General features: G+C 51.8%; 1 protein-coding gene across 1 annotated transcript in view; it reads right to left on the bottom strand.

Moving 5' to 3' along the window:
* Positions 1–27169, bottom strand: part of LOC144122126 (putative ATP-dependent DNA helicase HFM1) — a 364149-nt gene that overhangs the window by 303803 nt on the left and 33177 nt on the right. Inside the window, exons 2-3 of the mRNA XM_077655666.1 lie at positions 6836–6879; positions 5925–5995 (exon numbers count right to left, since the gene is read on the bottom strand). Of these exons, the coding sequence (XP_077511792.1) occupies positions 5925–5995; positions 6836–6869 (105 nt within the window). The 5' untranslated portion in view covers positions 6870–6879. The remainder of the gene's footprint in view (positions 1–5924; positions 5996–6835; positions 6880–27169) is intronic.

The raw sequence follows: 27169 nt of genomic DNA, 5'->3' as shown, positions 1-27169 counted from the left end.
AGGTCAGTAGCTCGGGAGAAAGGAAAACGGAGTCATAGAAATGCACACCTTTGATATGCGTCAGCCAAGCAGGCAAAAAAAAAATCCAGGGGACACTTAAGCTGCGCCCAAGGCATATGACAAGACAGCGTCTATGAGTTAATGCCCATATATACGGAATTGACCATTCTCAACTTTACGTTAATATATATATATAATTCAGGGAAAAAGACTTCTTGGCACGGTCAGTAGTAGTGAATAATTATAGACCAACGTTTGAAAACAATGTAATTTGACGTTTCGGCCGTGGAACGGCCTTCATCAGAATAACAGAATAGGAACGGAGGACACAGAATATGACGGAGGGTGCAAAAAGAAGTACAAACATATAATGCACAGAAGATTAAAAACGTATCACACACGTGACTAGAACGCGAATGTGGGCCACAATGGCTGAACAGGAGGGCTACGTTGGGAAATTTAGTGCCTTAACACTCTTAGCTACAGAATGCGATGACAGATGATTAAACGTGTCATGCTTACAGTGCAAAGATGAGAAACCAGAATTACTGGACAGCAAAATCTTAAGCCAGAAGTTGTACACTCTAAAAACACTAAAAAATACCGTCACTAAAAAACACAGGTCACGATAAAGCAGCATACACGGTGACAGTATTAGCTTTTATTACATCCTGACAAAATAACTCATGACGCTATCTGCCTGTTCTGTCCGAACACAAGAAAATAAATATGAAGCATACCCGTGCGGTGAGTTAAAAAGATGAACGTAGCGAAATTATAGCTGTATGATGGAGCAGCAAGTTAAACATACAGGCGCGATTAAACGCAAACGCGGTTGTAATGGACAAGAGTGATTATGTACCAGAGGCATACTGGCAGCTAGCAGACAGTTCTTTTTATCGACTTCTAGACTATGACCCCACAAATCAGTTCAAAGAAATTCTCAAGAATACGTTGCTAGACCTTTATAATGATAACCAAATTACAGAAAACGTTTTTCGCTCAATCATTCCGCTTAGCCCGGTTGCTGGTAGATTCTACTTGTTACCAAAAATCCATAAAGTAAACATTCCTGGTCGACCCATCGTTTCTGGTGTCGGCACTGTTACGGAAAATCTATCCCGTTACGTCGATACGCTAATTAAAAGAATTCCGCCCACATTTCCGTCCTACATAAAGGACACTACTAACTTCCTGTCCGATATCGTTGATCTTGTCATTTCTCAGGATTCTTTGCTTGTCACCCTCGACGTCACTTCACTCTATACGAAGATTCCGCATGCAGATGGTATCCGGGCAGTCGTGGCCGTCTACAATGAAGCTCGCATTGAAAAGATAGTGGACGGTGGTACACTGGCCACCTTACTTAAACTGATATTAGAACTTAACAACTTTGAGTTTGAGAGAAAGCATTATGTTCAAATTAGTGGCACTTCTATGTGCACGCGCATTGGGCCTAATTATGCAAACATATTTATGGGTTTGTTGGAAACCAAATTTTTGAAAAGCCGGTCATTAGTACCATTTTACTATAGACGTTACATTGATGACATATTTCTTATTTTGCCCCATGGAGAAAACGAGCTGCTTTCATTTATAGCCGATTTCAACAACCTGCATCATTCTATATCATTTTCCCATACGTACTCTAGATGTAAAGTGAATTTTCTTGACGTCACCGTTTCGCTTCACGAAGGCAGAATGACTACAACGGTGTACCGAAAACCTACTGACCGCCAGCAATATTTGCACTGTGATAGTAGCCATGTCAAACATGTTAAAACCAGCATCCCCTAGAGTCAAACACTTCGGTTCAAACGTATCTGCTCGAAACAATCTGACTTTAAAGGCAACTGCGCCACACTTCGTAGCGCACTCATTAAACAAAATTACCCCCCTCAGCTGATCGATGACGCCATAGAGCGCGCAGATACACAATCCCGAAAGATTCTACTCGCTAAAGAAAAACCAGATACTTCCCACTCGAATACCAACCTTGCCCTCACTCATTCTGCATCCGCACCAAAAGTTTCGGCAATCTTAACAAAACACTATAATATTCTCATGCAAAGTGTTCGCCTGAAGGAAATATTTGTAGAGCCACCAAGGGCTGTTTATAGAAGATCGAGAAATCTACGGGACATACTAACTTCTTCAAAAACTAGTCCTCCGCAACCCAAAGGCTGCCACCCTTGCAACAAGAGCCGCTGTAAAGTTTGTCCGCACATGACTACGTCTTAGAGCGTTAGCAGTACGGGTTCTAACTTTCATTTAAAAATTCAGGCTGACTTCACCTGCGATAGTGCGAACGTCATTTACCTAATCCAGTGTACCATATGCAACCTTCAGTATGTAGGCCAGACAGAAACCCCCTTTAGATTACGCTTCAACAACCACAGAGCCCATGTTAAATCCCTCCCAAATCTGCCCCTATCAAGACATGTTCAGCTCCCAGGTCATTCATTTGATCCCATTACAGCTACTATTCTGGAATATGCATTTAAATCTAATCACGACCGAGAAATTAGAGAGTCCTTCCTGATCTATATGTTTAATAAACTATCTTCTGGTTTGAACGAAAGCACGGGGAAATTGAGCAGCCTACCAGTTCAAACATCCTGATAACCACCGATGTTAACTGCTATTCTGTTCGTGCTCTTTCTTCATGTATATCGCACCTCGCGTTTGCGTTTAATCGCGCCTGTATGTTTAACTTGCTGCTCATATAGCTAAAATTTCGCTACGTTTATCTTTTTACCTCACCGCACGGGTATGCTTCATATTTATTCTTTTCTTGCGCTAGGACAGAACAGGCAGATAGCGTCATGAGTTAATTTGTCAGGATGTAATAAAAGCTAATACTGTTACCGTTTACGCTGCATTATCGTGACCTGTGTTTTTAGTAACGGTAATTTTTAGTGTTTTTAGAGTGTACAACTTCTGGCTTCTTATGATTTTGCTGTCCAGTAATTCTGGTTTCTCATCTTTGCACTGTAAGCATGACCCGTTTAATCATCTGTCATCGCATTATGTAGCTAAGAGTGTTAACGCACTAAACTTCGCAACGTAGCCCTCCTGTTCAGCCATTGTAAACCGTTTTACCTTCAGCTCTCCTCGGGGTTCTACCGAGTCCTGGCACTGGTGGAGCGAGCTGGATATGCACAGGACTCCTTCCGGCAGTCCACAGCGAGTCCCGGACATCGACACGCCTGTCCATCGCGCTAGCCGCCGACGTCTAGGCCTTTCCCCGGAGTACAACCATCTACCGGGCGACTCTTCAAACGTCAAAGTTCGCCGGGTCTTCCAAGCCATGGCACCTCCCACCCCTACGTCGGTGACTCTTCACAACACCAAGGTACCGGAGTGCTTCCGCGGGAACGCGTTTGAAGATGTGGAAGACTGGCTCGACCAGTTTGAACGAGTGGCCAAGTTCAACCAGTGCAGCGTGGACCAGAAGCTTTGCAATGTTTATTTTGCACTTCAGAATACTGCTAGAGCTTGGTATGAAAACCACGAGGCCAGCTTGTCCACATGGAATGACTTCCGCCGCCAGCTGGTGGACACTTTTGCCACTACTGATCGACGAGAGAATGCGCTGCGCCTGCTTGAAGTGCGCGTCCAGAAGCCAAATGAAAGCGTAGCTATGTTTGCGGAAGACATGGCTCGACTTTTTCGCCGTGCCGACCCCGATATGACTGAGCAAAGGAAGCTACGACATCTCATGCATGGCGTCAAGGAGCAGGTGTTTGCCGGCTTGGTGCGCAACCCACCTCAAACCGTCAGTGAGTTCGTCAAGGACGCTACAGCTATAGAGCGAGCCCTCCAAGAACGGTGCCGCCAGTACGACCGACCCTTCACCGGTGTTCCACCGACTGCGGCGGCACTCACTGCAACCGATGGGAACACTCTTCGAGGCCTCATTCGAAAAATTGTCCTTGAGGAGCTGCAGCGAATTACTGCTATGAGCGTTCAGTCACCAGAGGCCGTCGCAGCAGCCGTTAGGAAAGAGCTCCGGCATGCTCTGTCACCGTCTGCACCATACCACGAGTCTCATCTAGTTGACAGCGCGGCAGCCGTTTGCGAACCATACCACGTGCCCCAACCCAACAGCAACACGGCCGTCAACACGGCGCCTTACTATGAGCCGGAGCCGCAACCCGCGAGCTATGCGGAAGTCCTTCGTCGTCCGCCGCCAGACCACGCCCCACCGAGCTCAGCGAGCCGTCAGCAGACGCGGTTCTTCCAGGAGCCTCAGTGGGCACGTCCCGGCCGCCCTCAGCCGCGCCGAACTGACCTGTGGCGCTCTTATGACAGCCGACCACTCTGCTTCTTCTGCGGACAACCTGGCCATGTGTATGGGTACTGCCGCTACCGCCAAGAGGGGCAGGCCTTTCCGCCTGGTTCTGCTCGACGCCATTTCGACGCTGGCCGTGCCCAACTCGAGGACCCGCCGCTCAGCAGGGAAGCCGACTGACCGGGCTTCCACCGCCGCTCCCCATCTACACGGCGTTATTCTTCACCGACGCGTCGTAGCGATGCTGACGTTAGCGAACGGCGGACCCTGAGCCCTCGCCGGGGAAACTAACCGCCGGAACCTCGCGAGGGGAGGCTGCAACCAGTCGAAAAGTTTCAAAGCCCTCACTACCTCCGCAACTGCAGACCGCAACCCATGACTATGACGCCTCTGTTCACATTGACGCTGCCGCACTACCACCGAAAATGCCCCCTACATTTATTTCCTTTATATATATATATATATATATATATATATATATATTGGTCTCTGGGAGTCGACACCACTCCTTCCGCAATGGTGCAGCGTTTAAGGGATACCACTGCCCTGCGCTGACAGGCGATGCCACCAGTGGGGCTTGTGGGAACCAAGTTGCTCTTCCCGAACAACCTCTCGCGACCAATAATTGATTTAAGAGCCGCCTGCCACGGTGGTGAGATTGCACAAAATCCGGTGGGCACGTTGCGATGACGGCACCTGACCTGGTGGCTACCCGGGCCACCCTACGCCATCCAATTTTTTTCTCATAACATCGACAGCGCCGACGCCGGATTTTCTGCGGAACGGGGCCGTAGCGCTATGGCACTAAAAAACAAATATAAATATGCACAGCGTCGAAATAAGCCAGTTCATAGCCGCGCGCCATCCGTAATATGAAGCTGTCGTTTCTTGCGTTTGTGTAACACCTTTTCGACAAATATGGCGCAATCCTGAAATGCTTCACAACAATTCTTGAATACATTTGTAACGTTGTTTTGCAGTGAAGATCCGAACATTATTGTAACATTTAGAACATGGCATTCGCATATTACTTAATTTGAACGCTAAACTAATGTTTACGGAAGAACATACAATATTGCCTGTCGTAATATACTTACCGCTACTTGAGCAACAATTATATAACGTTATTGTAGCAAGAGGAGGAGGAAGAGCAAAGACGATGTTATCTAAGACCCAGACGAGATTCAGCTGACCGCCTTGCTTTCATGGTCATTATCATCATCTACAGCAGCAGCCTAACCACATCCACTGCAGGAAAAAAGACCCCTTCCATATCCCACCAATTAGCGCTTTATTTGTGTCAGCTACGGCCCCTTTATACCCCTGTAAACATCCTAATTTCATCCGCTCACCTGTGCTGAGACCGCATGTTACGCTGGCGCTTCCTTGGAATTCACTCCGTTATCTTAAGGGGCCGTTGGTTATCTTTCCTTCGCACCACATGTGATACCCATAATATGGTTTGTCCTTCCAGCAATTCTGCTCGTCTTCCTGTCTCTGGACATCGCACCAATCGTCGAGATCTCGTCAAAGGGACCGCCTTTGCGGGACCTGTCTTGCTAAGTGCGTGCACCACATGGGGCGGCCAAAAACGCAGCAGCCGGCGGAGACGAGCCGGATGCATACTTACGTCGTCCATGACACGTGACTGTATCCGGTTGAAGAAGGGGTAGGCGCTGAAGAGGCACCGGTACGGGGCCGCTGCGCCCGGGGTCAAGGCTTTCACGGGGAGGGGTGGAAGGAGCGAAGCGCCCCGCCGCGTGCTCGTGTCAGCCACGGCAGCTACGTCTAGGCTTGACGAGAGCTAGTTGTGGCGCCTAGTTTCAGCAGTGGGTAATCTCGAAGAATGGCAGTATCGCTTAACTACAAGGAACGAAGCATGCGTGGAGGTTTTACTGAGAGCTATAATGCTCGGTTTCTGAAGTGATAGTATGAACTGGGCTCATTTAACCTGCAGTCCAGGGACCGTAGTTTGCAACGGTCAGTTTCATCATCACTTCCAATATAGACCCTCTGCGATCGGTCGCAGCAGGCTGCTGGCATAGTCCGCGGTGTACGACCTCACGGTGACCGAGGCAGAAACACATCCCTGCCACTTATTAACACAAACATTCTCGTAACCCTGTATTTAGTATCCGTGGTAACAATAAAATGAGGCTTGTGGTTTAACAAGATGCCCAACTTGGTTCCAAAGGGCCATGGCTTGGGCAGCCGTTCAGGCAGCAGTGTGCGCTGGCCGAGAATTACCAAAAGAATGCGCTCGATGGCGCCACGCATTTGAGCCGTCCCCATTTCCTGCTGTTGCCGTTGCGACATACGCCATGTGAGGTGAGCCCTTACTAAATAGGGTGGTAAAAGAACCGCGAGAACGCTTCCTTTCTTTATCACGTCGCACATCAAGCATACGAGAAACTATCCCGTTGTGGGCCCTACTTTCAGCTTTCCCTTCCACTATATGACAGAGAGAAATCATTCCAAACAGGCCCCTGATGACGCGCGCCTCCTGGCGGCGCACAAGGACGCTGGAAGTGGTGCGGATACGGATTTCCTGCACAGACCGCAGGCCCTCGGACATGCTGGCGGACCTGCGAAGGATTGAAGCGTGCTCAGTCTCCTGCGAGCCGAGTGCACGAGCACAGAACATGTACGCAGTAGGAACCGCACAAGGGCTGCACGAGTCGTGGAAATTAAAGTACCATATGTCATCGCACTTAATTTAAGGAAACAGGGTTGGATGACACTCGAATAAAAAATATTGGCTATATACTTGGCAGCGGCCCAATTAAATATACCGGCGTGGCTTCTACGCCATATATAGGGTGGCGTCATCAACCGAAGTGCTTAAATACTCGTTAACTACTGCAAGATCCATCAAATGGTCGCGCTGTAAGGTGTCAAGTGTGTGCCAAAACCTATTCCCAGCGACATCAAATTCAAATGAGCAATTGAAACTTGCATTCAAAGGACTCCGAATTGGCACTGCAACTGATAACTATTTTGATAGTTCAAAAACAACAACAAAAGGAAGGTATTATGATATGCGCAGTTATCTGTAGGTTAAAAAAGTACGCATGAAATCTGTAGTGATAATACGGTAGCTTTTCTCCAGCGACTTCTCTTGGCCTTGTAGACCAGCCAGCCCACCTAGCATATAAAACAACGTTCAGCGGAGGCCTTTCTACGTGCGGAGAGGCAGCAGCGGTGGTTTAGCTTTTCCGGTTTGCCGTCGTGTTGTTTTCTTGCAAGTGTCAGCGTACAGCGTGGGTTCTGTGTGAAACATTTTCTCACTTCAAATCACATCAAGTCAGTTCATTCAAACATCCTGAGCTGCTTAGGGGCGTGGGCGAAAAGCCAAAGGTGGCTTGACGAGGTCCGTGCTCCTTACAAGACATACAGTGCAAACGCGGAATGTTTGAAATACAGCCAGTGAATTAGCAAAAAACGCAGCTGCCCACAAGGCAGAAAGTCATACAAAATAAAAAAAACGAAAATGCAGATGACAGAAAGCAAACAAACTTGAGGTTTGAGAACATGAAAAATGTAGAGTACACAAGTGGCTAAGAATAAAAAATGCACGGCAATAATGTTGAGTACAGAAAAAATCAAGAACGAAATAACACACATCGCTGCAACTGTGCTGATTTCACGAACAAAACAAAGAAAACACTATATTGCCACGTACATTTTCTACGTTAAAGAAACATACTGCGTAGATTCCTGAACGATTTGTTGAAAACATCTCGGTTATCTTGGTGACAAGAAAATTCAAACAGCGCTAGACCACTGGACCAGAAAGAGGAGGAGAAAAACACGGCGCTGAAATTACAACTGATTTATTTGAAGAAAGAAGTCAGTTTATACTTTCAAAAATGGGCGCACAAGCGCACGGTCATACATAGATGATCAGAAAAAAACTCCAAAATGCCAAAAATATTCGTACGTGTTGTAGCTGCAATCCAATCCACTCTTCGTGCAACAATGCCATTTCTTTCGCTGACAAAAATAAAGAAGTTTTGATAACGCAACGATTAGATTTTCCGGTGATATGGAATGCTTCGGCGACTTCTGGTAGTCTTGTCACCATGAAAAAAATAACAATTCTTTGTCGTCACAGAATGGTACGCATTTACACACACCGTAATGCGTACCATTATTTGACGACACAGAATTGTTATTTTTTCATAGTGACCAGACTACCAGAGAAATTACTAGTAAACACGTTTACCCTATGCCCCAGATTGATGACTCCCTCGGCTCTCTTCAGGAAGCTGAATGCTTTTCCACCCTGGATCTTCGTTCCGGTTACTGGCAGATTCTCATGCATGAAGCAGGCAAAGAAAAGATCGCGTTCGCTACTCCCGACGGCATTTACGAATTTAATGTTATGCCATTTGGACTGTGTAACGCTCCTGCTGCTTTTGAAAGCATGATTGATACAGTCCTTCTCGGCCTGAAATGGAAAACCTGCTTGTGCTTTCTGGAAGACATTGTTTTTTTTCTCTTCAACTTTTCGTGAACACTTACGCCGCCTCGATGAAGTGCTCACTTGCCTCGCTTCTGCTGGCCTTCAACTCAATACGAAAAAGTGACATTTCGCCAGGAAGGAAATCACGATTCTGGCCCACCTCGTCAGTCGGGACGGCATTCGACCCGACACTGACAAGCTTGCCGCTGTCTTCAACTTTTCCCGTCCCCAGCAGACTAAATAACTAAGCAGTTTCCTCGGTCTGTCCTCTTATTTTCGCCGCTTTATGCAAAAATTTGCTACCATTGCCGCGCCACTGCATCAGGTCCTCACTGCTCACAGTGCTTTCGTTTGGACTGAGCAATGAGAAAGTGCTTTTCAAGCCTAGAAGCAAGCTCTCACCTCCGACCCTGTCTTTGGCCACTTCGACGATGCTCCTCCGACCATTCTACACACTGACACTAGCGGCCACGGCCTTGGTGCTGCTCTTCTGCAGTGTGATACAACTTCTCGCGAAAGAGTTATTGCGTTCGCCAGCCGCACTCTGCCGCCTGCGGAACGTAGCTACACTATCACTGAGCAGGCATGTCTTGCCGTCGTTTGGGCAGTTCATAAATTCCGCCTCTACCTTTAAGGTCGCCACTTCACATTCGTCACGGACCATCCCGCATTATGCTGCTTGTCTAGCCTTAAAAATTTGACTGGCCGCCTTGGCCGCTGGTTTCTTCGTCTCCAAGAATACAGTTTTGACGTCACCTACAAGTCCGCTCGAACGCACCGAGACGCCGATGCCCTTTCTCGTTGCCTTCTTCTGGACTCTTCGTGTCGGTCTTCAACACCACCTTCCACCTGTCACAGTTACTCATCATCGTCGCAAGCTCTTCCGCACCTCGCAGCCCTCCCCTGCGTTCCATCTGACGATTTAAACGACCTTGCGCCGGATCAACGCAACGATGCGTATTGCCGCTCCCTAATCGACCGTCTCCCGGGAGCTTCCTACCCTCCTACCGCTCGGTTGCGTCGGCAGCTTCACCAGTTCAAACTCGAAAATGATGTGCTCTGCCGGTACGTTTACTGCCCTGATGGCACCCACTGGGTTCCAGTGGTACCACGTACACTTCGCTCCCGTATTTTGGAGGCCCTCCACGATGACGCGACAGCCGGTCACTTAGGCTTTCACAAAAGCTATGACCGCGTCAAGAGCCGTTTCTTCTGGCCTGGCCTTTCCTCCAGCGTCTCTAAATACGTGGCATCTTGCCCGCGCCGAAAACGACCGACTTCACCTCCCGCTGGACATCTTCCGCCTCTACCATGCCCCGCCACGCCGTTCGCCGCCGTCGGCATCGACTTGTATGGACCGCTTCCTCTCTCTACATGAGGTAGTCGATGGATAGTCACTGCCATCGACCATCTGACACGCTACGCCGAGACCGCAGCCTTGCCTGATGGCTAGGCGCCCGAAGTTGCCACCTTCTTTCTCCATTCCATCGTGCTTCGCCATGGCGCCCCTCAGGTGCTTATCAGTGACCGCGGCCGGACGTTCCTTTCGATCGTTGTTGCCGAAGTTCTGCAAGCTGCTTCTACACTTCACAAGATGGCGTCACGCTACCACCCCCAGACCAATGGTATAACTGAGCGGTTCCATCGCACCCTGTCAGATATGATTGCTATGTACGTCGAACCCGACCACCGGAATTGGGACGCAGTCCTTCCTTTCGCCACTTTTGCCTACAATTCTGCGTTGCAACGAACCGCTGGTTACCGGTTTTTTCTCGTTTACGGCCGTTCTCCCACTACCCTTCTCGACGCCTCTTTCTTCTCTGCACCTGCGAGCTCCTCACCGTCTCTCCCCGAACAATTTCTCTCCCGCGTGGCCCGATGCCGCCGCCTTGCTCACCTCAACACTGAAGCCTGCCAGGAAGATCGCAAGAGTCACTACGACACGACGCACCGCGTTGTCTCGTTCAACCCTGGAGATAAGGTTTTACTTTCTACTCCTCTGCGGGCGCCAGGTCGTTGCGACAAGTTTCAGCCTCGTTTCATTGGTCCTACTTGGTGCTCAACCAAACTTCACCAGTTAACTGCCGCGCCACTCCTGTTGATCCTCCCCCGGACCGTCGTTACCGCGGGACTGAAGTTGTCCACGTCTCCCGCCTGACGCCTTTCATTCGGCGCTCTGCATCAAACTGATCGCGGCCAGGCTGGCCGCTTCTCACCGCGCGGGTAGTTAGTGCGAGCACTTTCTGCGCCTTCGTCGTCGTCGCCTCGCTGGCTGCGACTTCATTCTCTATCACCTGTAAATGACCATCGTCATCGCTTGGCGCTGTTCGCTGGGAGCACGTCTCTACCAGCGGGTGAGAATAAACGTCTCCTGTGGAGTCTTCCCTTGCATTATATATCAAAGGCAAAGAAATCCGCTTTCATCCTCCTGCGAAGGGAAAACCAAAAGCGAGGAACGTTGGCTCCTTCACATAGATATCAACACGGACTGTGCCCGGCAGTGCTGCAATATTTTAATCTGGTTTTAACGGGGAGTGCCCGCATTGTGGGTGCGCGTTCTCGGACGTGTACCATATGGTGTGGGCATTCCCTTCGAACCCTGAGTACACCCCTTTCCCGTCACCAACCCGGGAGAGCTGGGAGGCTGCCCTGCTCGGCTGTTAGAGAGCCAAAGAGCTGTCGCTAGGGCCCGAGCTTCTGCGCAAGTTACAGGGTTCCCGGACTAGGGACACCTCCTATTATTTGTAAGGGGCTGGCCATTTAGGCTAGTTACCAGTATCTCTTGTAAATAATCATACAAAAATGTTTTTCACTACCACCACTCGACATAACGACACTTCGACGGTTACGAGGTCTGCGCTCACCGATCACTCCGACATATTGACGCTTCGATGATTACGAGGTCTGCGGTCACCGATCACTCCGACACATTGACGCTCACTCGTCATAACGACGCTTCGACGGTTAAGAGGTCTGCGGTTATCGATCACTGCGACACATCGACGCTCACTCGACATAACGACGCTTCGACAGTTACCCAGGTAGCACATGACAGCGGGCCAATATTAGGAAGCCACTGGCAAAGCGCGGCCCTAAGTAGGCCCAGAGTTGTCAATGAGCATCTGATAATGGCTGTGCCATCATCAAATCATGGCTAGCATGGGTCATGTTAGCCATAGTTCTCCCACTATTTGCCAGAATTGGCAAAGTCATTCTCAAAACCTGGCTATATTGGTCATGGCTTGCCACCCCTTATCTAGTGTTAAAAGCATACTGGCAGACATCGGTTACCATTATACCATTCATTATGGTAGAAGATTGATTTTATTGTCGAGTACCATCTCAGCAGTTTATAATTTTCGAACGCGTTAGATCTCGTTTGAACTCCTGGGCTGAGCTTGGGCGAGTTTAAAAATTTGAAGTTTTATTCATCTTTTTCTTACCGAAAACTTTCGCAGTATATGTGTGGAGTTGGATAAACAACAAATATTTTCCGACTGCGCAGTCGAAGATAGAGGCATGAAGTCTAGAGTCTGACGGAAACCCGTCTGGTTGAGATGGTACATGACGAAAGTATAGAAGGCGCCGACCAAAAGAAAGGATGGGATGACGTTTCGGCTCCCCCACGGGAGCCTTGTTCACAATGAGGCATAACGTAGCTTCGTCGTTTATTTATACACGGCGCATGAGCGAACCCAGGCACCTGTCGTAGATTGGGGCCAGTTTCCGTCATTTAGATTAAGCATGTGCGCTGTCGTCTGAATAATCAGCGATTCCAGATAGAGCCAGGTGCCTGGGTTCGCTCATGCGCCGTGTATAAATAAACGACGAAGCTACGTTATGCCTCATTGTGAGCAAGGCTCCCGTGGGGGAGCCGAAACGTCATCCCATCCTTTCTTTTGTTCGGCGCCTTCTACTTTCGTCAGATAGAGGCATAGTTATGAAAACAAAAAACTTAATGAAACCGAAGCTGTCAGCAGATCGCGCCGGCCAGAGGGGGCTCTCGTACAGGAGAAACTAGAGGAGGAGCGTGTCGACGCCGTCGAGGCGCGGCGCAGCGACGTCTGCCGCTGGCTCCGTCGCTGATCAGTTGGGTTCTAAGGTGCTTCACAACAATTTCCAAACGCATTCGGAAGCATTCCAAACGCATTCACTCGCTGTATAGCAATATGGTGCTGCTGCCATCGACTTTTGTTCTGTCCGTTCGCTGATTTTGAGTTGTGCAACGATGTGACGGCGACTTCGGGAGTGGTCAGTGGACTGTGTATATTCCACCGCAGAGGAACCGCTCTGTCGCATAAGGCCGACGAGGACACCATCCACACCGACAACTACAGATCTATAGAATTCTATCCTTAATATTGGGTAACCAGAAGCGGCTGCAACTAACCACTAAAATTTCTTTTCAAAGGTCTCGTAAATTTAGTAATTAACGAATGCGCGCTGGCATGACCGAGTTGTAATAATTCTTGTAACTGTATGTGGCTTAGCCAAGCCGCTAACAAAAAAAATACAATTTTTTTTAAGTGCCCAGACAGAACTCATGCTGTTGCCTTATTCCGATTTCTGCGCATAATAGCCAGCCTATCGGTACGAAATTTATGTATTTGAAAGCGTTTTTTCACGCTCTGCTAGCGCGAGTATCTGAAAACTAGCCCAAGTGGGCTTCCTTCTTAAGATATCAAATGACTTTCATTTCATAGATTTTTTAATTAAGAAAGCGCTTTTTTGCTTCACTTTAGAGAATTCACTGCCACAGTGCCCAGTGGGTGTCAGCTTAATGGAGATCCTAAATCAAACGTAATAACTCAGTGTAAGTGCATTCCCTAAGCCGACTTTGTGCGCAATTATGGTAATGCCCAGAAACGAAGCAGTGGCCTCGTAATTTACTATTATAAGTTGCGCACGCGCGAAATATTATGCCGCCGCTTTATCCACGCGATCACGCGGTAAGAGACTCGTACGCTTCCGTACGTCGTTCCCTATGATGCGGCCTTCCCCTGTGTTTTCCGATTTGCTTTTTCCTTCCTTTTGTGCAGATCGTAATGTTTCAAAATGTTGTTTTTGTTCATTTTATTGTTCTGTTGCGTAATTTGCATTGAGGGCTATAGCTCTTGCTGACGTCTTTACTTATTTGCTCGCAAATTAATTTTTTTTTGCTTTCGAACATTATCTTTATTGATGAAAAGCATCGGAAATAGTTGCGAGCCACAATTTAACACGGTTTTGTTTGTTTCAGCTTTTTTCGTGAAATTTCCACACCAACAAAAAGTTGGATGATTCTTCGACGACCAGCGAATAAATCTACTGGAACAAAGAAGATGGTCCAGCACCGACGCCAACGACGACGAAGCGCTCGTGCCGCCCGTCGGATGCTCGTGCTGGAACGCTGCCGCTTGTGTCCCAGTCTCTCGCCTCGCTGGCTCGTAGATTACTTGTGCTAAGGTCTTCGTCGCTGGCGCCTCCAACGTGCCAATAAACCGCTCTACATTTGGTGGAGGTTGCTGCGTTCCCCTTTTCCCCATCACCGAGGACCTCCGCAGCCGCACCATCCCGATGTCAACGACCAGGGCCAGTCAGCAGCCCGCCGCCCCGTCGCAGCCAGTCACCTGCTCCGGTGCCATCCGGCAGCGGGACCCCGCTGTTTTCAGCGGCCACAGCGACCAGGATGTGGAAGATTGGCTGGAATCCTACGAACGGGTGAGCCGTCATAACAACTGGGACGACCGCGTCAAGCCTAGCAATGTCATCTTCTACGTCAGCGATGTCGCGAACCTCTGGTTCCGCTACCACGAGGCCGACATTCCCACTTGGGCCGTTCTAAAGAGCACACTTCCGGAGGTTTTCAGCCGTCCCGCCGTGCGGAAACTGCGCGATGAGCAAAACTTGCGCGTCCGAGCTCAGCACACGGACGAGACTTTCACCAGCTAGATTGAAGATGTAGTTGACCTCTGCAAGCGTGCTGATCCAGCTATGTCAGAGGCTGACAAGATCAAGCACATCATGAAGGGTATCGAAGACGATGCTTTTCAGATGTTGTTGGCGAAGAGTCCCACCACCGTTGCCTCGGTGTATATCCTTTGCAAAAGTTTCGACGAGTTGCGCTAGCAACGTCTTTGCGCTCGTCGGCCTCCCCCGCCTGCCGACTCCATCTCCGGCCTGGCGATCAACCCCGATTTACTCGCTACTATCAAAGGCTTCGTGCGGGACGAGGTCGGCCGGCAGCTCTCGCTCCTATCTCGCCAACACCAGTCACCGCCCGCCCTCAGCGCTGAGATCCGGCACGCCATCATGCAGGAGGTCGCCGATGCCCTCCCTACACTTCGGCAACCAGCTTCCTTGGCTCCACAGGTCCGCCTTCCCCGATCCCGCCAACCCCTGTTGCTGCACCATTGAGCTACGGTCCTTCAGTTACAGTGCCACCTGCCCCCGCTCCCATGCCTCTAACGCATGCCGAATCTGTCACACGACCGCCGCGACCGCAGGCTTATGCGTACGTTCCTCCAGCGGTGCCTGCGCCTGTTGCTCCACGAAACCGCTTCACGCCCGCTACCTACAACCATTGGCGCACAGCTGACAAAAGACCGATATGCCATGCCTGCGGTCATCCGGGCCACGTCGCGCGCCTCTGTCGACGTACTCTGCATGCGCCTGTCCGCCCTCTGCCGGGCAACCCCGATGTAGACCGCACCTTTCGCCCGCCTTTCTTTACCACAACCGCAGGGGACCTCTCCTGACCGCGCGCTCGTTCGCCAGCCGTACGTTTCCCACCGCTCGCCTTCCCCTCGCCGCCGCTCATTGCGCAGTCATCTCCCTGCTTAAGTCCTGGCCTTTCTCCTCCGAATCTTCTTGATGTGTTTGTAGACGGTGTCAAGACACTTGCGCTTGAGGACACTGGGGCCACCGTTTCTGTAATTCACGAAAACTTCTGCCGCTCGCTTCCCAAAGTTACCACCTCATCTTTTGGACTCTCATTCCTTACAGCCAGCGCCGAGCCCGCTCATCCTTCTGCCGCTTGCACAGCACGCGTCGTCATCGCCGATGTTTTGGATTTTGCCGAATTTTTATTCCTCCGTGCAAGCTCCCATGACGTCATCCTTGGATGAGATTTTCTATCCCTCCACAGTGCCGTCATTGACTGTGCCCGTGCGCACGTCGTCTTCTCTTTGCTCTGCGATGCGCACTTCGACGAGCCTCCGATTCGCCGTGCTGCTAAGATTGTTGTCGCTGAGGACACTGACATTCCCCCTGCCAGTGCCGTGCTCGTCCCTGTTTGCGCCGCCTCTGTTTCAGACGCCACCGTTCTCTTCACGCCATCCCCCGTCCTTGCCTCTCGCCGACACATCTCTCTTCCCTTCGCCGTCATCGACATTCACCACGGTGCTGCTGCCATCCTCGTCTCTAACACCTCATTCTCCGCGCTCTCCTTATACCGTGGCGAGTGCCTCGTCCATTTTGAAACCGCTGACTTGATTTCTTCGTTGGACACTGATGTGACCTCCTCCAGTGCCGACGTCGCTGCCATCACCCCACGTGGCGCTACTCCAGATCACCTGCTGTCTTCGGACATTTTCGACCGCCCCATTGGCCGCGCTCTCGACACGGCTCACCGCGCGCAACTCCTTGCCCTGCTCAATCAGTTTCGCTCATTGTTTGACCGCCAGTCCACTTCTTTGGGCCGTGCGACCACTCTCGAGCACCATATTGACACCGGCACCCATGCTCCTCTCCGTCAGCGCCCATACCGTGTGTCGCCTCCCGAGCGCCGCGTCATAATTGAGCAAGTTGACGACATGCTACAACGCGGCATCATTCAACCATCCGGCAGTCCTTGGTCATCCCCAGTCGTCCTGGTGAAAAATAAAGATGGCTCGATACGATTTTGAGTGGACTATCGCCAGCTTAACAAAATTACGCGCAAAGACTTCTACCCACTACCACGTATTGACAACTCCCTTGACTTGCTTGCAAGGCGCCGAGTTCTCCGCACTGGATCTCCGTTCCGGCTATTGGCAAGTCCAAATGGCTGGGTCCGACCGTCCTAAAACAGCGTTCGTCACCCCTGACGGGCTCTATGAGTTCAACGTGATGCCATTCGGCCTCTGTAACGCTCGCGCAACGTTTCAACGAATAATGGACGTTTTGCGCGGCCTCAAGTGGAACGTTTGTCTCTGCTATTTAGATGATGTTGTAGTGTTTTCGCCCGATTTTCCGACACATCTCAAGCGCTTGCGCTAGATACTGAGCTGCCTCACCAGTGCTGGCCTTCAACTTAACTAAAATAATGTCACTTTGGCGCCAGGCAGCTGACAGTACTCGGCCACCTCGTCTCCAAAGACGGCGTTCTGCCAGATCCTGACAAACTTCGTGCTGTGGCTGACTTCCCTAAACCGACTTCTACAAAACAGGTGCGCCGATTTGTGGGTCTCTGCTCCTATTTTCGGCGATTTGTCCCCAATTTCGCCTCTATCGTCACGCCCCTTACGAAACTTCTTAATGGTCCCGCCGATCTGTCTACGTGGGACTCGGCCTGCGACGACGCTTTTGCTGCACTCCGTCGTTTTCTAACCTCACCACCTATCCTTCGACACTACGACTAAGAGGTTCAACAGGCGCTCACACCGCCAGACCCTCTTCAACCGAACACAACACCCCAGATGATGACATACGCCGCAGCCGTTCGCCTTCCACCGCCGTCTCCAAGCCGCCCCGATACGCCTGTACACATTTGACACCAACCACTTCTTTCCCACCCTTCTCAGATCCCCCCTCGGAAGAGCGACGTCTGGCGTACTGCCGACCACCGCCCTCTGTGCTATCACTGCGGCGGGCCCGGTAACGTCTACCGCAACCGTCGTTACCGACGTATGGGTCTGCAGGGATACAGTGCCGATGCGCCGCGACCGCAGCGTGGGCAATCACTTTGAGAAATAAGGGATTACCTGGCCGCGGCACTCGAAGCACCACACTACTATGCCCGGTCGCCGTCTCCACGTGGTTTCTCGTCTCCGCGACGTTCTTCCACCGACATTTCGAGCGGTAGGCCTCCTAGTCACCGTCGGGAAAACTAGAAGCGGCAACCTTTGGGGGGAAGGTCGCTCACCGGCGACACGTCCAAGATCCTCCACCGCTGCACAGACATGACCGACCGCTTCCACGACGCACCGACGATCACCAGCCCAATAACACGCCTCGCCGCATCAATTCTCCGCCACAACGAAACCGCCTGGCACAGCACCGCAGCCGTGAGCGGACTCCGCGACGTTCCCGTACACCTACGGCTACAACTGCTGATAATGCCGCAAATATTTGCAGTGTTTGTTCGTTTTTCAAATCTGCCGCCACACCACTTTATCGCTTTGTTTCCGAAGCAAGACGCGACTAGATTTATCTCGATTGATCGCAGCCAGGCAGAGCTGATTCTACGTTGTTTCGGAATGTTCTAGTAACTTTGCGCTCTTTATCTCGAAAGTTCGCTGTCAGCTTTAAATTGAGCACGGCCGACAGCGGCGGGCATTCTGTTCGACGACCGCGGAGCACGCTTGTCGCTTCGCCGCCGCCGAGTGATTCAGTCCATTTTGGGTGCAAGTCAGCCCAATAAACAGTTTTCTTTTAGAAGACCCTTTCGTCCCTCTTCATCGCTGTTTCGACTGCCATCACCACTACGTGACATCTGGTGGAGGTGCGGGGTAGCCTTCCATATTCCGGACGCCCCCTTCAAGTCGTGAAGCTAGCCCTAAGCGCTTCGCACCCGAGGACGAGCCAGCAGCTCAGCGAGCCAGCCGATGTCTCCAGGGAGAGAAGCCTGAGTTTGGGAAACTGCCGGACAGCACCAGACAGCGAAAAGACGCTGCTACGGGCACCGCAACCTCGCCGAAGATGTCGACACCGATCATTCTACAGCAGCCGCTGGTGCAGCCAACTTTCAATGGATCCCTAGGCGAAGACCCTGAAGAATGGTTGGATCAATTTGAGCGCGTGGCATCATGCAACAAGTGGGATGATGCGGCAAAAATTGGACACGTGTTCTTCTCATTGGATGGCTCCGCACGCACGCGGTACGAAAACTACGAGGCGTCCCTTACGACATGGGATCTATTCAAGAGAGAACTATTCAAGGTATTCACCAGTGTCGTGAGGAAAGAAAGAGCCGAACGACTCCTCGAGTCCAAAATCCAGCTTCCAAATGAGCCCGTCCGCGGTTACGTCGAGGAGATGAAGCGCCTATTTCGCCGCGCCGACCCCGGGATGACCGAGGAAAAGAAAGTTCAGTTTTTAATGCGCGGCGTAAAAGAACAACTCTTTGGCAGCCTCGTCCGCCACCGGCCAACAACAGTCGAGGAATTCATGCAAGAATCCTGCACGATTGAGAAGACCCTCGACGTCCGAGCTCGGCAGTACAACCACCCTTCCTCTGCCTGTGCAATCCGTTCGGACACGCCGGCCACCACCAGCGACAGCTTGCGGGAAGTTATCCGCGAAATCGGCCGAGAGGAGCTACGCCGATTACTGCCATCCTCCCCACAGCCACAAGCAGCGACTCTGATGGACGTGGTACGGGAAGTGCAACAGGCAATTGGCACCCCGACGACCACAGAACCCCAGGCCATGACCTACGCCGCTGCACTAAGGACTGCTCAGCCCCAACGACAACCCCCACGTCCTCCGCGAGATGAGCCATTTGTTCCAGAACGCCGCCTTCCAGCCTCCGCCCGCCCAGCCTATGACCGACGCTCAAGCCCCAGGAAATGCGACGCCTGGAGGACTTCCGACAACCGGCCGTTGTGCTTCCATTGCGGTGAGGCCGGCCATATTTCTCGTCACTGCCCGTGCCGACGTATCGGTCTTCGAGGATTTGCCGTTAACGCCCCACGATCACGCTTCGGACAACGTCCGCAGGAAATCGATGAGTACCTGCGTCGAGAAGAGTACACGCCGAACCGCTTTTCGCGCTCACCATCGCCGTCAGCCTCGCGCTTTGCGTCGCCACGCCGCAGATACGCAGCCGCAGTACGAGGAAGGTCTCCCAGCCCCCGTAGGGGAAACTAAAGGCAGCAACCTCTGGAGGTGAGGTTGCTCAAGAGCGAAACGCCGAAGATCCTCCACCGACCACGCCCCATGAAGACGCTGCACCCGCGACGCCGCATGAAGAACCGGCACTCGCTGCACCGACGCCGCACACAATGAGAACCCCGACCACGACGCAGGCTGCCTTGAAAACGCCGCCGCCACCCAAAAGAGCTTCGACCACACGCCCCACCCGCGACTCGCATACGCGACGAAGCCGTGTCCCGACGCCGAGAGCGACATGCAATGCAAGAGCCAGGACCTCCGACTTAGAAGTGACAATCGACGGCCGGAAAGCTACCGCTCTAGTCGACGCAGTACCCGATTACTCGGCGATGAATGGAACATTCGCTGCGCAGCTGAGAAAAGTCACAACGGTTTGGGACGGCCCACAAATTCGCACCGCAGGGAGCCACCTCATTACGCCATCAGGACGATGAACAGCGCGAGTGACTGTCAAAGGACATACCTATCCTGCGACCTTTGTTGTGCTACCGCAATGCTCCCGCGAAGTGATCTTGGGTATGAATTTCCTTAATGAGCATCATGCGATCATCGACCTCCGATCCAAGCAGATCAAGCTTTCGACGGACAAAGCCATCGCTTCGATGAAAACTGGGGAAAATCACGTTGCCCTAAGTGTCCTGCAGGAAGAAGTGAGCGTCCCACACCGATCAAGCGTTATCGTGACCGTAGGCGCCACGACAGCCATTAACGCTAAGGCCATCATCGAGGGGAGCATGCAGTTGCTTCTAGACCGAGGAATCAGCATCGCAAGAGGCATCGCACATTTCCGCAATGGGCAGGCCGAAGTACTGCTGTCTAACTTCAGCGAAGAATACCGGCACGTTAACAGAGGAACGACGATTGCTTTCTTCGACGAAATATCCGACGTAAGAGACTCCTTCGCCCTCTCCGACCCCTTCGCAGAAGATTCGCCTGACCAAGAGAACTCGCCCACTTTCGACATCAACCCAGCCCTGCACCGGAACAAACAAGACCAGATCCGCAATCTGCTTCAAAGCTACAGTGAGTGTTTTTCGACATCGCCGAAGGTGCGACAAACGCCAATTGCCAAGCATCGCATTATAACGGACCAACACGCCCGACCTCTCCGTCAAAGCCCCTACCGTGTGTCACCGGGAGAACGACAACCCATCCGGGACCAAGTCGAACAAATGCTTCGCGACGACGTCATCCAGCCTTCAAACAGCCAATGAGCGGCACCGGTTGTTCTAGTGAGAAAGAAAGACGGCGCACTTCGATTCTGCGTTGATTACCGCCGCTTGAACAACATAACAAAGAAGGACGGCTACCCCCTCCCCCGCATCTATGACACACTGGACCGCCTCTGCGACGCCAAATATTTCTCGCCGATGGACCTCAAGAGCGGCTACTGGCAAATTGAGGTCGACGAAAGAGATCGCGAGAAGACAGCATTCATCACTCCGGATGGGCTGTTTGAGTTCAAGGTGATGCCATGTGGTCTCTGTTCCGCACCAGCGACGTTTCAGCGAGTAATGGATACAGTGCTGGCAGGCCTGAAGTGTGCAAATTTGTCTGGTATATTTAGATGACGTCGTTGCCTTCGCCTCGAACTTTGAAGAGCACCTCAAAAGACTTCGAACAGTACCAGACGCCATCAAGTCGTCTGGCCTAACCTTCAAGGCAGAGAAGTGCCACTTTTCCTACGAAGAGCTGCTGTTTCTAGGCCACATCGTTAGCAAGGAAGGAGTACGCCCAGACCTGCAGAAAACAGCTGCTATTGAACAGTTTCCACCGCCGGCCGATAAGAAAGCCGTGCGCAGATTTCTCAGACTGTGCGCATATTACCGACGATTTGTGAAAAACTTTTCGCGCATCGCCGAGCCCCTGACCAAACTGACGAAAACAGACATGCCATTTAAATGGGAAGCGCCGCAAGCAGAAGCCTTCAAGGAACTTCAGCGTCGTTTACAGTCCCCACCGATCCTCGCGCATTTTGATGAAAACGCCGATACTGAAGTTCATACCGACGCAAGCAGCGTGGGCCTAGGTGCCGTTCCCTTTCCAAGGTCGAGGCTAACTATTCGACAACTGAGAAGGAGCGCCTTGCCATCATCTGGGCCACGTCAAAATTCCGCCCCTACCTGTACGGACGACCATTCAAGGTGGTCAGCGAAAACCACGCGCTGTGCTGGCTCGCCAATTTGAATTCAAAGGCCCCTCTGGCCGACTCGCTCGATGGAGTCTGCGTCTCCAGGAGTTTGACGTCACCGTCGTTTACAAGTCCGGACGCAAGCACTCTGACGCCGATTGCCTCTCACGAGCCCCTGTAGATACACTACCGTCGGACGACGATGAGGACGCCTTCCTGAGACCCATCAGCCCCAGCTCTATTGCCCAGCAGCAACGCTCGGACCCCGACCTAAAACGGCTCATCGAATACCTGGAAGGCAAGGTTTGTTCACCCCCGGCTTCATTCAAGCGAGGACTGTCTTCCTTCTGTATGCAGAATGAGCTCCTAGTGAAGAACTTTGCAGCGAGCAAAACAGCCTACCTCCTTGTTGTACCTGCTTGTCTCCGCGAAGAAGTTCTACAGGCTTCACACGACGAGCCGACAGCTGGACATCTCGGGTTTACTCGCACCTTCCACCGCATTCAAGACAAGTATTACTGGCCCCGACTGTCTGCCGATGTCGCACACTATGTGAAATCCTGCCGAGATTGTCAGCGACGAAAGATCCCTCCCACACGACCAGCAGGATTTCTGAACCCCATTGAACCTCCCTCAAGGCCCTTTCAGCAGATCGGCATGTACTTGCTTGGCCCTTTTCTAACGTCAACATCTGGAAATAAGTGGATCATCATAGCGACCGACTACCTGACCCGCTAGCCCGAGGCAAAAGCCCTACCGAACGGAACAGCAGCCGAAGTCGCCAAATTTTTCGTGGAATGCATTCTTCTTCGACACGGCGCACCCGATGTGCTCATCACGGACAGAGGAACAGCACTCACGGCGGAACTAACGCAAGCCATCCTGCGTTACAGCCAAACCAGCCACCGGAGGACAACTGCATACCATCCGCAGACCAACGGACTCACCGAGCGCCTGAACAAAACCATCGCCAATATGCTCGCCATGTATGTCGATGCCGAGCACAAAACCTGGGATGCCATCCTGCCTTACGTCGTCTTCGCCTACAACACCGCAGTGCAGGAGACCACCCAGATGACGCCTTTTAGGCTCGTCCATGGCAGGGAGGCCACGACCATGCTAGACGCCATGCTGCCCAACGTTACAGAAGAGAACGTCGACGTTGCCGCCTACCTTCAACGCGCAGAAGCTCGAAGGCTTGCCCGATTACGGATCAAAGACCAGCAGCGGTCCGACGCCAGACGCTACAACCTGCGAAGACGCAACGCGGAATACAAGCCAGGAGACCAAGTCTGGGTGTGGACAGCCATTTGCCGCCGTGGATTGAGTGAAAAGCTTTTGCGCCGCTATTTCGGGCCGTACAAGGTTCTTCGTCGGCTGGGTGAACTGAATTATGAAGTCATCCCTGACGCAATGACTGCATCCCAGCGACGCTGCATACGACCAGAAGTTGTCCATGTAGTCCGTCTGAAGCCGTATTATGCGCGCTATAGGCCGCTGCATTTCCATGCTCTATTTTCGCAAGATCTGTTTTTTTCGTTACTAGTCGCATTATTTGTTTTAATGCATCGGGTCCATGCTTCTTTGAGAGGGGAGTAATGCCGCGAATATTTGCAGTGTTCGTTTTTCAAATCTGCCGCCACACCACTTTATCGCTTTGTTTGCAAAGCAAGACGTGACTAGATTTATCTCGATTGATCGCAGCCAGGCAGAGCTGATTCTACGTTGTTTCGGAATGTTCTAGTAACTTTGCGCTCTTTATCTCGAAAGTTCGCTGTCAGCTTTAAATTGAGCACGGCCGATAGCGGCGGGCATTCTGTTCGACGACCGCGGGGCACGCTTGTCGCTTCGCCGCCGCCGAGTGATTCAGTCCAATTTGGGTGCAAGTCAGCCCAATAAACAGTTTTCTTTTAGAAGACCCTTTCGTCCCTCTTCGTCGCTGTTTCGACTGCCATCACCACTACGTGACAATATGAGCATTTCAATCGACGGTACCGACGTCACCGCACTTGTGGACACCGGCGCCAACTATTCGGTAATCAGTGGATCTTCTGCCCCGACTCTGAAAAAGGACCACGCCTTGGACGGGCCCACAGCTTCGCACTGCCGGGGGTCCTTTGATCACCTCAGCTGGCAAGTGCACGTCACAAGTGACCATCGAAGAGGACAGGTACCTGGCCGCCTTCGTCGTACTCGACCAGTGCTCCCGGGATGTAATCCTCAGAATGAATTTTTTGACAGAAAATGGCGTGGTAATTGACCTTAAATCAAAGTCAGTGACGTTCTCCACCGAGAACGCAATCCGCAGTGCTTCCGAACGTCCCGCGGCTCTTTACGTCCTTGATGACGTCACCATTCCACCCCGTTCGAGCGTTGTGGTATCTGTCGGCGCGAAGACGCTGCTGAAGTTTAAAGATGTCGTCGAAAGCAAAAAATTATGATTTTCGACCGCTGTCTTGCTGTCGCCAGGGGAGTCGTTTGCCTCGAAATCAGAGAAACCGAAGTACTGCTTACGAATTTTGGAGGTGAGCACCAACATCTCAGCCTTGGGACCACTGTGGCCCATATTCATGGTATCGCCGACATTCGACGAGCGCCCAGCCTTGCCATGGTGTCGTCAACTGAAGTTCACACCGGTGTTCGCGACTTCCAGTACGACATTAACCCCGCGCTTTTGCCGCAGCGGCGAGGCCAAGTAGAAAATCTCCAGCGCAACGACGATACCTTCCCGACTTCTTCCCCCGTCGGAAGAGCACACTTCGCCAAGGATCAAATAATTACGGATGACGCCGTGCACCCTCTCAGACAGTCACCTTACCGTGTGTCTTCCACTGAACGCGCCGCAATCAGCCGTCAACCTAAGGATATGCTTCGAGGCGACGTCATTCAGCCCTCCCGTAGTCCCTGGGCGTCAACTGTCGTCCTCGTGAAGAAAAAAGATGGTACGCTGCGGTTTTGTGTTGACTACCGTCTCCTAAACAAAGTATCTAAAAAAGATGTTTATCCCCTTCATCGAATCGACGATGCTCTCGATCGCCTCTGCTATGCAAAATATTTGTCATTCCTCGATTTCAAATCAGGATATTGGCAAATCGAGGTAGATGAACGGGACCGAGAAGAACCCGCATTTATTACTTCGGACGGGCTCTATGAGTTTAAGGCAATGTCATTTCGTTTGTGCTCTGCACCCGCAACGTTCCAACGGCTGATGGACACAGTTCTGGCAGACCTGAAGTGGCAGACATGCCTCGTCTACCTTGATGGCGTTGTTGCGTTCGCCCCAAGGTTCGAGGAGTACCTTCAGCGCCTAGAAGATGAGCTGCAAGCCATAAAGTCTTCTGGGCTAATGGTAAAAATGCGAAATGCCACTTTGGTTACACTGAGCTAAAGTTCTTTGGTCATGTCGTCAGTTACGAGGGAGTTCGGCCGGACCCATACAAAACCAAAGCAATTGCCAGTTTCCCTCCACCGCAGAACCAAAAGGCAGCCCGCCGCTTTGTAGGATTGTGTGCCTACTACCGTCGCTTTGTGAAAGATTTCGCTCGAATCGCCGAGCCCCTGACGCGTTTGACGAGGACAGACACGCCTTTCACGTGGGGCGCCCTTCAAGCACAAGTATTTGAAACTCTTCAAAGCCACCTGCAAGTACCTCCTGTTCTGGCTCACTTCGACGAAAACGCAGATACGGAGCCTCATACTGACTCATGCAACGTAGGCCTGGATGCCGTTCTGGTTCAAATCTAGAGCAGTCGAGAACGAGCCATCGCTTACGCCAGCCGCTCTTTGTCTCACGCTGAAGCTAGTTACTCAGCAACTGCGAAAGAATGTCTAGCAATAGTGTGGGCGACGTCCAAATTGCGACCCTACCTTTATGGAAAACATTTTACTGCATTTACGGACCATCATGTCTTGTGTTGGATCGCGACCCTCAAAGATCCGTCCGCCTGCCTTGTCAGATGGAGTCTGCGCCTCCAAGAATACATGACAGTGGCGTATGAGTCCGGCCGGAAGCACTCGGACGCCGATTGCCTCTCGCGCACTCCGGTCGAATCCCCAACGGAGGACGGTAACTACGACGACGACATCACCTTAAATGCGATCAGTGCAACGAGTCTTGCTGAAAAACCGGAACTTTGCCCGGAACTTTGCCACCTCATGGAATATGTTAACGGTACCCGGCCGGTTGTCCCGAAGGCTTTCAAGCGCTCGTCACTCTGCGTCCGCCATTGTTTCCTCGTGAAGAAAAATTTCGCCACAAATAATCAGTAATACCTTATTGTCATACCGACGAGCCGACTTGACGAAATCCTTCAAGCTTGTGGAAATATAGGGAGGACAGCCTTCAGCCCCCGCATTCCCACTCCGCGGATGCAGCGTTCCCGCTCGCTAACCGCTGAGGGGTTCGCGCTCGAGGTATAAAGGGAAGGAACTACAAAGCGTGAACACTCATATGCCGTTTATTACACTTGCAATTAATACACAGAGCGGGCTAGCTAGCTACAAAACATCAAGGAGGCATTCCTCGGAAATAGAAGGCTAACTAAGGACTTCCGACTTACCGGCTGGGACAGGGGCGCGACTTCGGAGCATCGGCGGCGAACGTTTGTATGCGCCGACAATGGCGGCCCGGTTTTCCCGTGGGCGCCGCATTCTTGGAGCAAAGCCATTCCCGGGCATTTGCTGGGGAGGGTGACGACAGCGCGCGTTTGCTGCGCTCGCTTCGCTGCCTGGAACCAAAAGTCCAGCGGCAAGGCACGACGGATCTCCGTGCGCCGGTCGTGGAAGGCGACGAGAGCGTGCGGCTGCAACCGCTCACGACGCTGGCCGCATCCCGAAGAGACCCCTACGGTTCCGCAGAATTCCGCGTAACCTACGAGGTGGCGCTCCCGTCGTTGTTTCCTCTTCCCTCGTGAGGGAGACTTCCCTCCCCGCCCAACCGGTGCTGTCCTGACGCCCGACGGTGGAGATGGTCGGCCGCGTCGAAACGGAGGGGGGAACAGGTTTTCCACAAACTTCACATGAGGATCCGACTTCTGGACATTTGGGTCTAGCCTGCACGCTTGCAAGGAACAAAGAGAAGTTCTGCTGGCCCTGCCTTCAGTCGGACGTTGCACACTACATCAGAACGTGCCGAGGCTGTCAGCGTCGCAAAGTGCCCTCAACAAAACCAGCTGGATTCTTGAATCCTATTGCACCACCATCGCGG

The sequence above is a fragment of the Amblyomma americanum genome, chromosome 2, assembly GCF_052857255.1.
Source record: "Amblyomma americanum isolate KBUSLIRL-KWMA chromosome 2, ASM5285725v1, whole genome shotgun sequence".
Taxonomy (NCBI): domain Eukaryota; kingdom Metazoa; phylum Arthropoda; class Arachnida; order Ixodida; family Ixodidae; genus Amblyomma; species Amblyomma americanum.
This window is presented reverse-complemented; position numbering and strand designations above follow the sequence as displayed.